The sequence below is a fragment of the Hippocampus zosterae genome, chromosome 21 (assembly GCF_025434085.1).
Source record: "Hippocampus zosterae strain Florida chromosome 21, ASM2543408v3, whole genome shotgun sequence".
NCBI classification, from domain to species: domain Eukaryota; kingdom Metazoa; phylum Chordata; class Actinopteri; order Syngnathiformes; family Syngnathidae; genus Hippocampus; species Hippocampus zosterae.
In genome coordinates this window covers 3068626-3082500 of record NC_067471.1, presented here as the reverse complement: position 1 = coordinate 3082500, position 13875 = coordinate 3068626, and the positions used below count along the sequence as shown (strand labels likewise).

At 49.1% G+C, this 13875-nt stretch overlaps 1 protein-coding gene across 6 annotated transcripts in view; it reads left to right on the top strand.

Annotated features, from left to right (window-relative positions):
• Window positions 1-13875, top strand: part of sox5 (SRY-box transcription factor 5) — a 78858-nt gene that overhangs the window by 37347 nt on the left and 27636 nt on the right. For 5 of the 6 annotated variants that reach the window (XM_052055353.1, XM_052055354.1, XM_052055350.1 and 2 more), the window contains exons 5-7: window positions 2869-3041; window positions 3254-3322; window positions 11444-11570. In XM_052055353.1, coding sequence (XP_051911313.1) covers window positions 2869-3041; window positions 3254-3322; window positions 11444-11570 — 369 coding nt within the window. The remainder of the gene's footprint in view (window positions 1-2868; window positions 3042-3253; window positions 3323-11443; window positions 11571-13875) is intronic. The other variant, XM_052055352.1, reaches the window with a different exon arrangement.

The window sequence follows — 13875 nt, the reverse complement described above, 5'->3', positions numbered from 1 at the left end:
AGATCAATAGATATGATATGAAACACCGTCCGCTGCCCAAATTGATTAAATATGATAACGATCACCCTCCCGTGTGTATAAGGGGCAGTTGCCCATATAAGGGCATGACACATCCTCTCATACCCATATAAGGACATGCAGTTGCCCATGTTCCAAACAAGACAACTTGTTGGGCGTTAAGAATGAATTTCAGTTGTGAATCAGGCCTGTTATTGAAAAATAACAATAATAAAAAAAATTATCGTATCGCTTATACAACCGCAAGCGCTTCAAGCTGTGTAGACGAAAGGCTAGGAAGGGGATGAGAATATGCGAGAGCCAACCAAAAATAGAAAAAAGGAAAAGCATTTGCCGGTGTGGGCGCTTCGTTAGGCGGCGAGATGTGCAACCAAAGAGCTGTCGCGAGGGTGCGCTTCATTGATCATACCTCCGTGTATATGGTGTTTTTTTTTTTTTTAACCCGGCTCCCTGCTGAGCTGACATTTCCGTGTCGGGTCCTGCACAGCGTCCGCACACCACAGCAGGGGGGCAAAATCAGGAGTCCATATGAGTGGGATTTGTCTTGCAGTAGTGAAGCGTAGCTTTTATGCAAGACCCTCACTGGACATTTCATTCGGTACACAAGACGCAACTAAAATTGTCCTTCATCGACGTGTCGTAAACACGCCAATCAACCAAAATCAAATACTGGGATGCCTTCCTTCATTCTTGCTAAGACTTTTGTAGGCATTTTTTTGCTTTCTTCTAGGCCTCTCTCCTTTCTCGTGGGTGGGACAGGGTGGGCGCTCATTAATTCATTAATTAGCCCCCCCGCCCCCGTTGCCCCCGAAACCAAGTGACAAGCTTCGCATTGTTACAAATTGGTTAATTATGTTGAGAGTTTTGAGGCAAACTCGGGCTGTAATGATCACGACGCCGACCGAGGGCAGAATCGGGCTGATGGATTCTCACAGCAGCTGAAGAAACAAGCTGATGTGAGGAGGTGGGTGGGGGAGGTGGGGGGGCGGTGCTTTGTCTCTCCGTCTGCTCTGGTTTACTGATTAAAGCGTTGCATCTGATGAGGGGAAGAAAGAAAAGCGGCTTCATCTTCACACACTTTTTTTTTAACTCCGAAAGGGATGCTCTTACACCTCGACACGCACACATCTGCAATGTTTGTGCTCAAGAACGTCCCCGGTTGAGCGGGTTTGTGTGGAAGTGTGTGTGAGTGTGTGTGTGTGTGTGTATGTGTGTGTTGACCCCCCTGCCCCTTCTAAGACAAGAAAACCCCCTTTGATCCAACAGTTCACCTTTACCCCCACCCCACCACCCCCCACCCCCATTTGCCCCCCCACTACCCTTTAAGTTAGCCCCTCTCACTTCACCCGCCCCTTCTACTTGAACAGGCCAAGGTTTTTTAACACTGGACCCTTTCTTGTCTTGGTCAGCTTGGGCGACACACTCACGCTCTAACACACACACACACACACACACACACGCACACACACACACACACACACACACACACGCACACACACACACACTCACACACTTCTCTCTTTCTGGCTTTACAAAGGTGGGTCTGTGTGTTAGGACAGCGGCCTGTTTATTTTTCCAGCGGCCAGCGCCGCCGACAGTTGCCTTTATTGTTCATTGTCGGCGGATGGATGGAGTGAGCGAAGGAAGAAGTGGTCCGGACGAGGGGGTGTGGGGGGGAGGCGGGGCGACAAATGGATGACTCTCACCTTCCCGTCGCGGTCAAAGGCCAGGTCAGGCGCCGGTGTGGCACATTGTCTTCACCTCCATTTTTTTTCTCCCGTCCTTATTTTCACCCCTCCCCACTTCTGAGGAGGTCCCCTCCCTCACTTGCCCACCCCCACCCACATTTTTCTCCGGCCGTCATCTGGTTTGACTGGTGCAGGAATGTGGCCCTCTTCAAGGTAGCGGCTGAGGAACAATGGGCGTGTGCCGTATATGGTAAATCTGAAACTAGCGGGTCCGAGTTCGAGACGAGGACCCCGCGCTGATTGTGCGTCTCCTTAACTACATCCGGTTGAATGATTTCGGCCTTGTGCGGCCGCGTATTTGGGAGCGTACTTGTGTGTGTGTGTGAGTGTGTGTGTGTGTGTGTGTGTGTGTGTGTGTGTGTAATGGAGCTGGTATGTCAGGATCTGAGGGGTCAGAGGTCAGGCCATGCTAAATGTGAGCAGGAGGCGGGTTGACTGCAGGGAAAACACAGACCAGACACACTTTCCTTCCGTCTCACACACAGACACACACACACACACACACACATGCGCGCGCGCGCGCGCACACATACACACACACACACACACAAACGAGTGCACACAAACACACACACACACACACATACTCTGGCTACCGTTCTTAGTCACAAATTTTAAAAGCAGCATTTTTTTGTTGTGGTTGTTTTGGATCTGATTTCAAGTTTGCTTAACCTGTTGACAAATGTTTCCACTTCTGGGCCTTTTTTTTATGTAAATGAAGCAATAAAGACAGTGATGGATGTGCATGTGGGGGAAAAAAAAGAAAAAAAAAGGTCAACATCTGGTTTTATAACACACCTTCCGTCGAAAGTACTCTTAACCCCCAAACCGGTCGTATATTAGACGGCCCAACAAGCCGCGGGTTGCTTTATACTACTTTGTTGTTCCTTGCCCTTTCTGACCCGACTCCCACAATCCTCTGGCTAGAAGACATCCGTGCGCCCGATTTGTATTCTTGAGTAACTTTTCATGCCGAGCTTGAAAAAAGCTATTTTTTTTCCGGAACATAAAATCATGCATCCTTCCTTCAAGTCTATACCTTCAGTTTGCTTCCAAGGATTACAATCAAGCCTACCCCCACCCTCTACCCTTTTTTCCCCAGGTACACCGGACAGCCTAGCGGAGAAAGAGCGCCAACTCATGGGCATGATCGGCCAGCTGAGCAGCCTGAGGGAGCAGCTCCTGGCGGCCCACGAGGAGCAGAAGAAGCTGGCCGCCTCGCAGATGGAGAAACAGAGGCAGCAGATGGAGCTGGCCAAGCAACAGCAGGACCAGGTACACAATCATTCCACAACAATACCTTGGGAAACACCCTTTATCGACCCATTTCAGAGTGGCGCCGTCTCATGTCTTCACTACAAAGTACTGACGTGAAAAAGCAAAAAAAACACCGTCACTTATTCACAGGCTGCTCTCATGAAAGCTCAGCGAGCCACCTCTGAAATTATTTTGCTAGCAATAACCGGCTACAATTTTTTTTTTCTCAGATTGCCCGGCAACAACAGCAGCTCCTGCAGCAGCAGCACAAAATCAACCTCCTGCAGCAGCAAATCCAGGTGAGGGCCGTCCGTGTGCGTTCCTCCTACAAATGGTCAATTGGACCTTCTGCCATCGAGTGGACGACCATGGAAATGCCTGTCAGTATACGTCACTGTCATCGACAGACGTGGCGATTGACCCTCGCACGCACGTACCAAGTCGCTACAGTGGCAAAACTGTCACCCATGATGTTGTTACTCGGCAATGCCAATGTACTTATTTTCTTTTAAGCTAGTCACTAACATTTGGCTACTCATGAACCCACCTTCGCTACAGTGGCAAAACTGTCATCCTTGATGTTGTTCATTGGGAACGCCAATGTACTTATTTTCTTTTAAGCTAGTCGCTAACGTTTGGCTACTCATGAACCCCCCTTCACTACAGTGGCAAAACTGTCACCCTTGATGTTGTTAATTGGGAAGGCCAATGTACTATTTTTTTAAAGCTAGTTGTTCACGTTTGGCTACTCGTGAAGCCCCCTTCGCTACAGTGGCAAAACTGTCACCCTTGATGTTGTTCATTGGGAACGCCAATGTACTTATTTTCTTTTAAGCTAGTCGCTAACGTTTGGCTACTCATGAACCCCCCTTCGCTACAGTGGCAAAACTGTCACCCATGATGTTGTTACTCGCGAACGCCAATGTACTTATTTTCTTTTAAGCTAGTCGCTAACGTTTGGCTACTCATGAATCCCCCTTCGCTACAGTGGCAAAACTGTCACCCTTGATGTTGTTCATTGGGAACGCCAATGTACTATTTTTTAAAGCTAGTTGCTCACGTTTGGCTACTCATGAACCCCCCATTTCGCGACAGTTTCACACGGTTTCCGGGCCGCGGCGCTCGGGCCAGACGCAGCAGCGCTGCACAAACCCCGGCTGGGTTGAGCTCAAGCGACTTGAAAAAAATGGAAGTATTGTCCTTTTTCGGGTGCGACAGTGGAGCCTCTATGTTGGTCCAGGTGGCTCGGAACTAATAGCCCGGGCCTTTCTAAAGGCAGATGACACTGAATTTTGAGCTGAGAAAGACCCGCTTTGTATCAGCGAGACGCCCCGTCCAAAACCGGAGTACGCACACATGCATCCACATCCCCTCGTAACCCCCCTCCCCCCATGAGTCGGCCATACACGTTGATAAGGGGCCTTGTGATCACATTTGCATGCTCGTTTTTTTATTTTGGGAGGGGGGGTGTAAAGCAGCTGTGTTTATTTGCTTTGTGTGAGTTCAATTATTAATTGTTCCCTTTCTTCTTTTTTGAGGGGGTGCCTCGTTGTCCGCAAAGACTCGCCCGTGTGCGCGTCTTGAACTGCAACGCGTGCACGCAAGCGCGCGTCCCCTGTGTTGCGTTCGCCGCAGCTGTGTGTGCGGAGCTATAAACACGTCCGCTCATGATTCACTCCCTCACGACCCCGCCGAGACAAAGCGCTCTTTTCCCATGACTTTGCAACCTTTTCCCAAACAAGCGTCTCTCCGTCAACCCCCACCCCCAACAATAGCCTCTCACATGGCTTGCGGGAGGGTGGGGACAAAGGGGGCAGATGTAGGCATTGCTGCGTTAAAGTGTACATATCTCGGGAAATTTAAAAAAAAAAACGACGCGCGGCGATCAAACGGGACGCTCGGCATCAAAGCGTCGGTGGAGAAAACGCACTGCTTAATCATTCATGAAGAGATTGTCCTCACAATCCCACAATACAATGGCCTGCCAGAGCGAGGGCACCAGGTTCACTACGTTGTGGGGTGCACGGAGGAGGGGGGGGGGGGGGGCGGGTTTTGTGTCTGTATGATAAGCCCCTTGTGATTGCGTTTCCCCCTAACGAGGCCGAGTTCAGCTGTCCCTTCTTGTGTCTCTCTCCATTTGTAGGGCGCGCGTGTGTGTGTGTTGGCTTTGTTCGGCCCAAAAACCCCCCCAAAGGCCCGCGAAGAATGCTTTCAAGCGTCCACTTGGATGAGGTGATGAAATGAAACCGAATGATCAAGCTCATGAAAAAGAGAGGAGAGTGGCACACATTCGTACGGAGAAGGAGGACAAATTATTTATTGTCCTCACATCCGCTTTACTTTTTTTTTGGTACATTTTATTTCTTTTTTTTCATTGCCCCAGAAGCGAGCACGCTATACGCGTGACAACTATTCAGGCCGCTGAACGGGATCCAATTGCGGCACTTGCTTTGCACTCGACGGACGTGCTCGGCGGTATAAGCGCTCATTAGCGTCCGGAAGTTAGCGACGGACTCGTATGTGATTTGGAGTAATTTATTTTTTTCTTTTTTTTTTACCTGGAATTAGCATCGCTAATGAGCCATTAGACAAACGCTGTCAGAAATAAGAGGACAGCGAAGGTCAATTGCAGTCCCTCTAGGTACAATCTCCGCTAATATAGCTAATTATCGGACTCCAAAGCAGCGGTGCGTAGCGTTTTCGAGGGCTAAAGAGGTACGGGTGTGACTTCAAGTTCAGTGAGTCCCAACCGTGATTGAGCCAAGGCGCATATTTTACTCACACTAGGTCTTCACAGCACACCAACAAATCGTAACTTCGAAATCAAGGCGCTGTATCCTTAATCCCGTCAAGTCTTGCATGTTAGCCTTGAGGCGAACTACAACCGTAGCGTTTCATGCAAACCCAACTGGACATGCGTGGAACCAGAAATGTACCCCTGGCCCGTCATGATGCTAATCTTAAACAAAATCTCGATCTATGCCCGAAGCTTAAGCACCGTGGGGGGGGGGAGAGAACTGATCCTAACTTGTTGCATTCGAAGACGATACGACACACTATTCTGCGGCCAAAAACGTAACCGTGTGCGCGCACGGTGACACGCCTGCTTCTTTCCACACCCCCTGCCGGGAACTGGGGGGGGGGGGGGGGCGGAATCCTTGTTAAATTCGAACGAGTGCGCATGTTTCCTCTCGTCTTTTCTTGTTCTAATTAGGCGACTCGTCTCCGACGCCCCCCTTGGGTGGCCGCCATGCTGGGAAGCGCGGCGGGGATGAAAGGGGCTCACCTGCCGAGCGTCTGGGGGTTGATGTAGAGAGTGTCAAGAATACAAGCCAACGGGCGGATTGAAAACGCAGGGATGAGGCGACGCTGGAACGTCTCGGCGGCTAATGAACCGGACGATTTAGCGCGTCTCGACTTCTACCTCGCTCCTTCATCTCATCAAGCGCCCCCGCTCGCCGCTTTCGAGAGCAAGGAGAGAACAGCATAATGGGGGTAGGAGGGGAGCAGAACGAGTGAAGCCACCTGATGCTTTGACTGGTTTAAGAGAGGCCAGACGTGCTGGCGACAGCGGCTAACAAGCTGCCCATTACGGCTAACCCACGTTTAGCTAACTCAATCACTCGACCGACCTGGCGCGGTCAGAAGCTCAGCAAAGGTTTTCATTCATTTTCGCACACAGCGGAACACGCCGACTTGAAACAGCGAAACCCAATCACCGGGGTAATTGTTTCATCTCCTCCATTAAACAGCGGCTTTGTCCCCTCCCGGCCCTCTGCGACAGACTGCTTCTTCTCTTTAGGGGTACGATGAATAGTTAGCGCATTTGCTTTGGGTTCAGAGGTTGGGGTTTCGAAATCCGGGCTTGTTTCGGGGTTCTTCAGGTACTCCGGCTTCATCCCACGTGACAAACACATGCGAGTTAGCTCAATTAACCCTTTTGTGCAACCTGTACTCTGATAACATGATAAGCTGTCCACTGTCGTCGCCGCTGTCCCCGAAAAGGGTTAAAGACTCTGAATTGTCTGAAATGTGAGCGTGACTGGTGGTTTCTCTCCAGTTGGGTGTCCCCTTGCTACTGGCTTCAGGTTCTTCGCTAATGAGGGATAAGGCATCTCAAAAAAATAAATAAAATGGATGAATGACTCGAAGGGGTACATTGACTTGTTGCTACTCCAATATGTTAAATCTTAACTTGATTGACGTGGTGTTGGATTTTCCCAAAAAATTATTCCAGAACGAAATATGACCATATCTTGGATATATACAGTTTCTGTGTAACTACCGTATTTTCCGGAATATAAATCGCAGGGTTTTTTTCATAGTTTGGCCGGGGGCGGGTGCATCCTGTACTCTGGTGCGACTTATGTGTGAAATGATTATTACATTATTATATCATTTCACATGTTAATTTCACATTAAACCACAAGAGGGTGCTCTAGGCTTGTGTTGATAAATCGACGCCGAGTCTGACGTAAACGATGTAGAAGAAGCAGCGCCACATGTTCTACCTCTGGAGTTGGCAGAGTTGTTTGAAAGTGACACAGAAAATGTAGATTTCGTTGGATTTTGTTATTTGGAGTGACACAGTTAGCATGTTCTTGATGCTATCGTTATCGGAATAATTCTTAATATGTTTCGTGAACATACCAGACATGTTCTCCGTTCATGTAACATTAGCATATCGTACACTAGATTCTATTTTCGTTTTAAATTGCCTTTCAAGATGACATGTCTGTTCTTGGTGTTGGATTTTAATTAATTTCCCCGCACACAAAATGCGACTTATACTCCAGCGCGACTTATATACAGTCAAACCTTGGTATTCGAACGTTTCTGTTCTCGACCAAATCTGTTTTCGACCAAAAATGTAAAAATTTTTATGCCTCGGATTATGACTGAAAATAGGTTCTCGACCAAACTGAGCGCACTTGAATGCGCCACTTGACTCCTCCCGCTTTCCTTACAAGAGGAAGTGACGCTTCCTCGGGTAGACGAGGAAGTGACGCTTCCTCGTGTAGCGTTCTATTGTGAGCAGACGTCTTCAATAAAGATTTTTTTTTAAAGAGCGTGGTTTCGGTTTTCGAACATCCATCTAGAAGGGATTATGGTCGAAAACCGGTATGTTGTTTTCTTTCTTTATTATGCATTTAATGGCTGGCGCGACTCATAGTCCGGAGCGATTTATAATCCGGAAAATACGGTGTATGGCCCTAGAAAAAGAGTCCCGCAAGTCAGCTACCGTACCCGTTTCTGACAGCGTATGTATAGTCGTGTCGTTTCTGCCGTGTCACGGCAGACTGGCCTGTCGTATAACGTGAGCGGATCAGTATTCCTCCCTTGCTTCAAATTAATTATTGGTTCTCTCCCGTGTTCAACAAAAGGTCATCCAGGTCTTGCATTAATTGCCGCAGCATATGGCCGCCCAACAGATTTGAGCTGAGGGACTCGCACTTTATCGGGGGGCTATTTAAAATTTTTTTTCGCAAGCTCAGATACGGGCCATATTGTGGGGCGCTGGCAGCTATTGTTCAGCGCATTAACTTCATAGAGCTAATTACTCCCCAATAATAACTTTACCTTGGAGTTCTTTAATTATTTTTTTTTTTGGGTTGAAGCGCACCGGGTGCCAACCAACCTGTTTCGCACCCCATATGTTAATTAGCGGCCACATCTTCATTATGCCGCGACGGCGCTTTAAGTTCAAGCTGTGCCGCCTGGCGCGTGGCGAACGCCGTTCTCCGCTCGCCGCCAATTATTCTCAACTCTTGCCTCCCCCCCCCCCCCCCCCCCCCCCCCGTGCCGTGCCACCTTCTCCCCCTCCCTTGTTCATTCTGCTCACTCTGTCTGCCGCCGAGAACTTTCTCTCGCCAGGACCATTCCTCCTGTCCTCCGTGGCCCCTGTGAAACTTCGCACTTTCCTTTCCAGATCCCCGTCAAACATTTTGCCGCTGATTAGAATAATAATAATTATTATTTTATATTGAGATGAGTTCTGTTTGTTTGATGGCTTTGGGATGTGGAGGAGGAGTTGGCAAGATTAAAAGCGCCTCGTTGTCAATGCCGCCCGGAGTCGACAGAAAGCGGCGGTGTGATGTTTTGTCTGCGCCCGTTGTAAGGTTTTCATGTTCACTTTGGGACTGATGTGGAAGAGAAGCCGAGGGGAGCGCTATTCCCCAAAGTGCCGGCGGTTTTCACATGCGCCTCTCTCCTTTATCCGCCGAGATGTGGGGATCGTCTGATCGATGCGGGCCCTTCGCTTTCTCGCACCAGCGTCTCTTTTCCTTTCTGCCAAAACGCTTTTGCGGGAGAATCTTTACCCGTTCTTGTTCCAGAACTCTGAAAGGACTTCTGTCTTTGCGTTGAGCAACGGCAAGCTGTGTATTAGGTCCACTTGGCCTTACATTCACAGAAAAAAAACATCCCTTGTTGACAAAATATGACACGTCTTCTGGAGAAGTTCCGAATCAACATTTGACAAAAACAACGGGGATGAATGATCTGGTCAAGGGGGCGTGGCTAATAGCTAGCACCCGTTTGAAAACCGCGAGATTGTGTGAGTAGGGGCCGGGAGCGGCGTCCACAATCCACAATGGGGAACAAGTCCCAATACTTAAGCCCACCCCCGGCATCCGGTGGTTTGCTGACCCACGTGACTTTTTGCCTTGTGCTCGCTTGCAGCTGTTACGTCGGCTATTATTACAGCGACATATGGGTTGGCAATGATTCTCTTTCCCTCTGTGATGCTTGATTTTTTTTATTTTTGACATTGTGGAGAATCCCATGCATTGTGCAAAGCGGCGTCTGCCTATTGTACTTTCTTTTTCCGATTAAAGAGGACAGAGAGAAAGAGAGAGAGAAGCCGAGAGTGCCATTAAGGATTGCGTGTGATATTTTCCATTCGCGATGAAAAGAAGAAAAGTGTGTGTGTGTGTGTGTGTGTCTCCTCATCTCCTTGTCTCCTATCTCCTCCTCCCTACGGCTCATGACGGGATCCCTAGCCAGCTCCACTCCAGCATATGTCCAATTAGGCCTGAAAGGCAAAGCGGAACTGTTCTGCCTGTGATTCGTCCCCGCGGGGGGCCTTGTCCGAGCGCCGCGCTGGAACGCCTGCCGCTTTCTGATCGCGCAAAAAAAGCACGCGGTTTATGGTTAACCCAAAAAAAAAATGGTGGTGTAATTATTCGTTTGGGGGGGTGTAAACAGGAGCCCCTTGAAGAGAGCACTATTCCCCTGAGCTGGGATAGTTTGATTACAGTGTTGTTGGCATGCCAACACATGGGAGGAAGAAGTGGGAGGTGGGGGGTGGGGGCGGGGCGACACACACAGACGAGTGTTTTACGACTCAACAATCACTTCAGGTGCCCATATCACTCAAACGTGACTGGATGATACCCCAGCGCATCTTTATGATTGCGCCGCCATTTCCCATCCATTTTCCCCCCACATCAGACGGCTTTTACCTGCCTATTATCCTATTCGGCGATGTCACCGGCGTCAAAACACTCATTGCGGAGGAAGAGGAAGTGGGGGGAGTGAGGGGGGGTGGGGGTGGGTGGTGGAGTCAAAGGTCTAATCACCTCAAAGCGAAACTGGCTTGCGCTTCCCGCACCGACGGACGTTTTGGAGAGATCGTTTCGCAAGGGCATTTCTGTTCCACTTTCAGGCGGGGCTGTTTGACGGGAGAATCCGTTTCTGGTATTTGTCCTCTTCTTGCCATCGTCGGCAGCTTGCGTCTTTTTTTTTTCCGTTGTCCCTCTGTCTCCTTGCTCCCGTCTCAAAACTGTACATCCGTCCATCACACACACACACTCACACACACACACACACGCACACACACACACACGCACACACACACACACACACACACACACACACACACACACACACACACACACACACACACACACACACACGGGCCTTTGTGCGTTGTTTTTGGCAGCACTCTGCTTTGTGCAACCATCTGTCTCCTACTTCTCTCTTTTTCTGACTCCCCCGTCTCTTCTCCTTCGCTCTCCCTTGGCTCCTCTGCCAAAGACGCCCGATCGCAGGACTTTTTCTTCTTCTTCTTCTTACGCGCTCCTCCTTTTGAAAATCCCACGACGCCTTGTGAAGTCGCGTGGCTGTCTGCCGAAGGGTGCGCCGATACGGGTCCTGTCTGTGCGAGCGAGCGTGCGGGGCACGCGGCGGGGTTCAATGGAAGAACGTCATCTTTCAAACGCAAGGAAAAGGCCAGCTGCTTGGAACTGTCCACACTCCAGAAAGTGTGTGTGTGTGTTTTCCATATGTGAGATGATCAATATGAGCTTGAACGCATTCTGATCCATGATGCCGCTATAAGTTCATTTTGGGACCACTTAAATACTTTTTCCCACTCTTTCCACCTGCCCTCAACCCCCCCCCCCCATCCCCCTCCTCAGCAGGTCCAGGGCCAACTCCCGCCACTGATGATTCCCGTCTTTCCCCCGGACCAGAGGACCCTGGCGGCAGCGGCGGCCCAGCAGGGCTTCCTCATGCCGCCGGGCTTCAACTACAAACCGGGCTGCAGTGAGTGCCGTCGATCGACGCGGAAAATAAATATCGGGCTACGTACGGAAAAAATTAAAGTTAAGAAGATGGGTTGGGGGTGGGGTACTCCACTTCGAACTAAAAAGTCTAAAGGTTTTTGTTTATACGCTGCAGACCTTCAGGAAAGACTTTGTACAGTGCTTGTCATTTGCTTATCTCTCTCGTTCCTTCTTCTGGCTCCAACCGTTTGTCTTCTATTTTTCAATTTCTAAAAGCAACATGACTTTTTATTGGCGGGGGGCGATCACGCTCCGGCTGTGTGGCAATGTGTTGTTTACCACGATAACGGGAGAGAGAGAGACAAGTAGGCACATGCCAGGAGATGCTGGGAATAAAATGCTCCACGGGGGGTTAGGCAAAACGGAGGGGGGGGGGGGGGGGGCTTGGGGGAGGGGTGGTAATGTGACCTGCCCCAGGTTCTCTTCACATTAACACGGGCCGCAGCCAGAATGGGTTTCCAACACAGCCCACACACGCACAAGCATGGAAGCCAGGGATGCATTTAATACCGACACAAATAGGACGCAAGTGTGCCCAACCCGCTCCGACAAGAAAAAAAATTGAGAAATTCACAGCTTCCCCAACAAGTTTGCTTCATTTTAATTAGAGCCACCCACAGATTTGAAACCCACCTAAAGCTGCGGTCAAATGGTAGGCTTGTATTTTCGCAGCTCTTACCAAGTCTTACTGGACGCAGAACATTCTTTGGCACACGTTGAACTTGCATATTGTCACGCTTATGGAGCGCCCTGTGCAGTGAAACCTGCATGTGTATAAGTTTTACCCCGCCCACATGCTTACAAAACAATTTTTTCCCCACGGAGTCTTTTTCACTCACGAGCAAGACAAGCTCAAAGTGTGCTCGCTTCAAGCTGACCACCAGAGAATCAAACATTTCAACGCGGCCATCGACCAAAGCCTGCTAGCTTAATGCCAACATAACCCGAGACGACCTCGACTTGCTCACGCAAATTAGCATAGGCAACTGTAAATGTTGACACTTCAAACAACTGCGACTTGAACACGCACAGAGCAGATAACAATGATTAGTCGAGTTACTCTTTGCCTTGCTCTTAACTCATTCACTCCCAAAGACGTTTTTAAACATCTTTTCAAACTTGGTACAGAATTGGCTGGTACTGAAGGAGTTAATTACGCCTCAAGTCTTACATTAAACTTTTGCATTATTAATACAGTCAATGCTAACGTGTTGGTACAAATTAAAAAAAAATAAATCGGTAGAACACATCCACCCACAACAATGGTGACGTTTGGTCACCTTACATGAAATCTCCGTATGGGGAAACTTTTGAGACCCCCATCTCACGATTGAATGCACGTGTGCCTCATGGAGCATCCAGTGAGTGCTGATGATGACGACGGAGCGGGAGAGGCGAAAGAGGGAAGGCGAGTGGTGCAATCGGTGGCGGCAGTTCTTAATTACAACACCGCGGTCCGCTTTATCCCGAATCCCCTCACCTCAGCGCTCTTTGTCGGAGGGTATTAGCGGAAGGAAGACACACAATCAGGCTTTTCATTAAGAGCCACGCGGCACAAAGGGCAGCTTTAACAGCTGCGCAGAAAAAAAGGGGGGTGGGGCGGTTAGAGGAGTGAGGGCAAGGAGGGAAAATAGAGATTTAACAGCTACCAGTGAACCCTGCTTTATGTTCTTGCTTTAGGGGGAAAAAAGTTCAAGAAAAAGCTAGCGCTGCAAAATTGCGGGGATTTTCGAAATGGGACGATTTCCATGGGGCATGAACAGGAATTGACAAAATCAAAAGGATTGGCTCTTGATAGCTGGGCAACGAATGTCAATCGTGTTTTCATGCAAGTGCAGCCGTACCTTAAAGTGGAGCTTCGGATGTGCCACTGATCCTGTAAAGAGACAAAAATAAAGAAATACAATTTAAGCAATTAGTGTTTGCAACAATTTTCACATTTGTTACAGTCCTTATCACTTGACAGTAGATTAAGTCAAGTCAAGTCAAGTCAACAGTATTTATAGAGCACTTTCGAACAGCCATCGCTGCATACAAAGTGCTGTACATGGAGCGATTTAACATACACAATAAACAGTAAGACGAATCGGTAATAAAGGCGGTGGAAAGCACCAAGCAGTAAAATCAAGGACAAATCATGCTGAGTCGAACGCCAAAGAATACAAGTGAGTTTGAGGAGGGCTTTAAAGATGGGCAGCGAGGAGGTCATTCCAGAGAGAGGGACCCGCAACAGAAAAGGCTCGATCCCCTCTGAGCCTCAGTTTAGCTCTTGGTACCTCTAACAA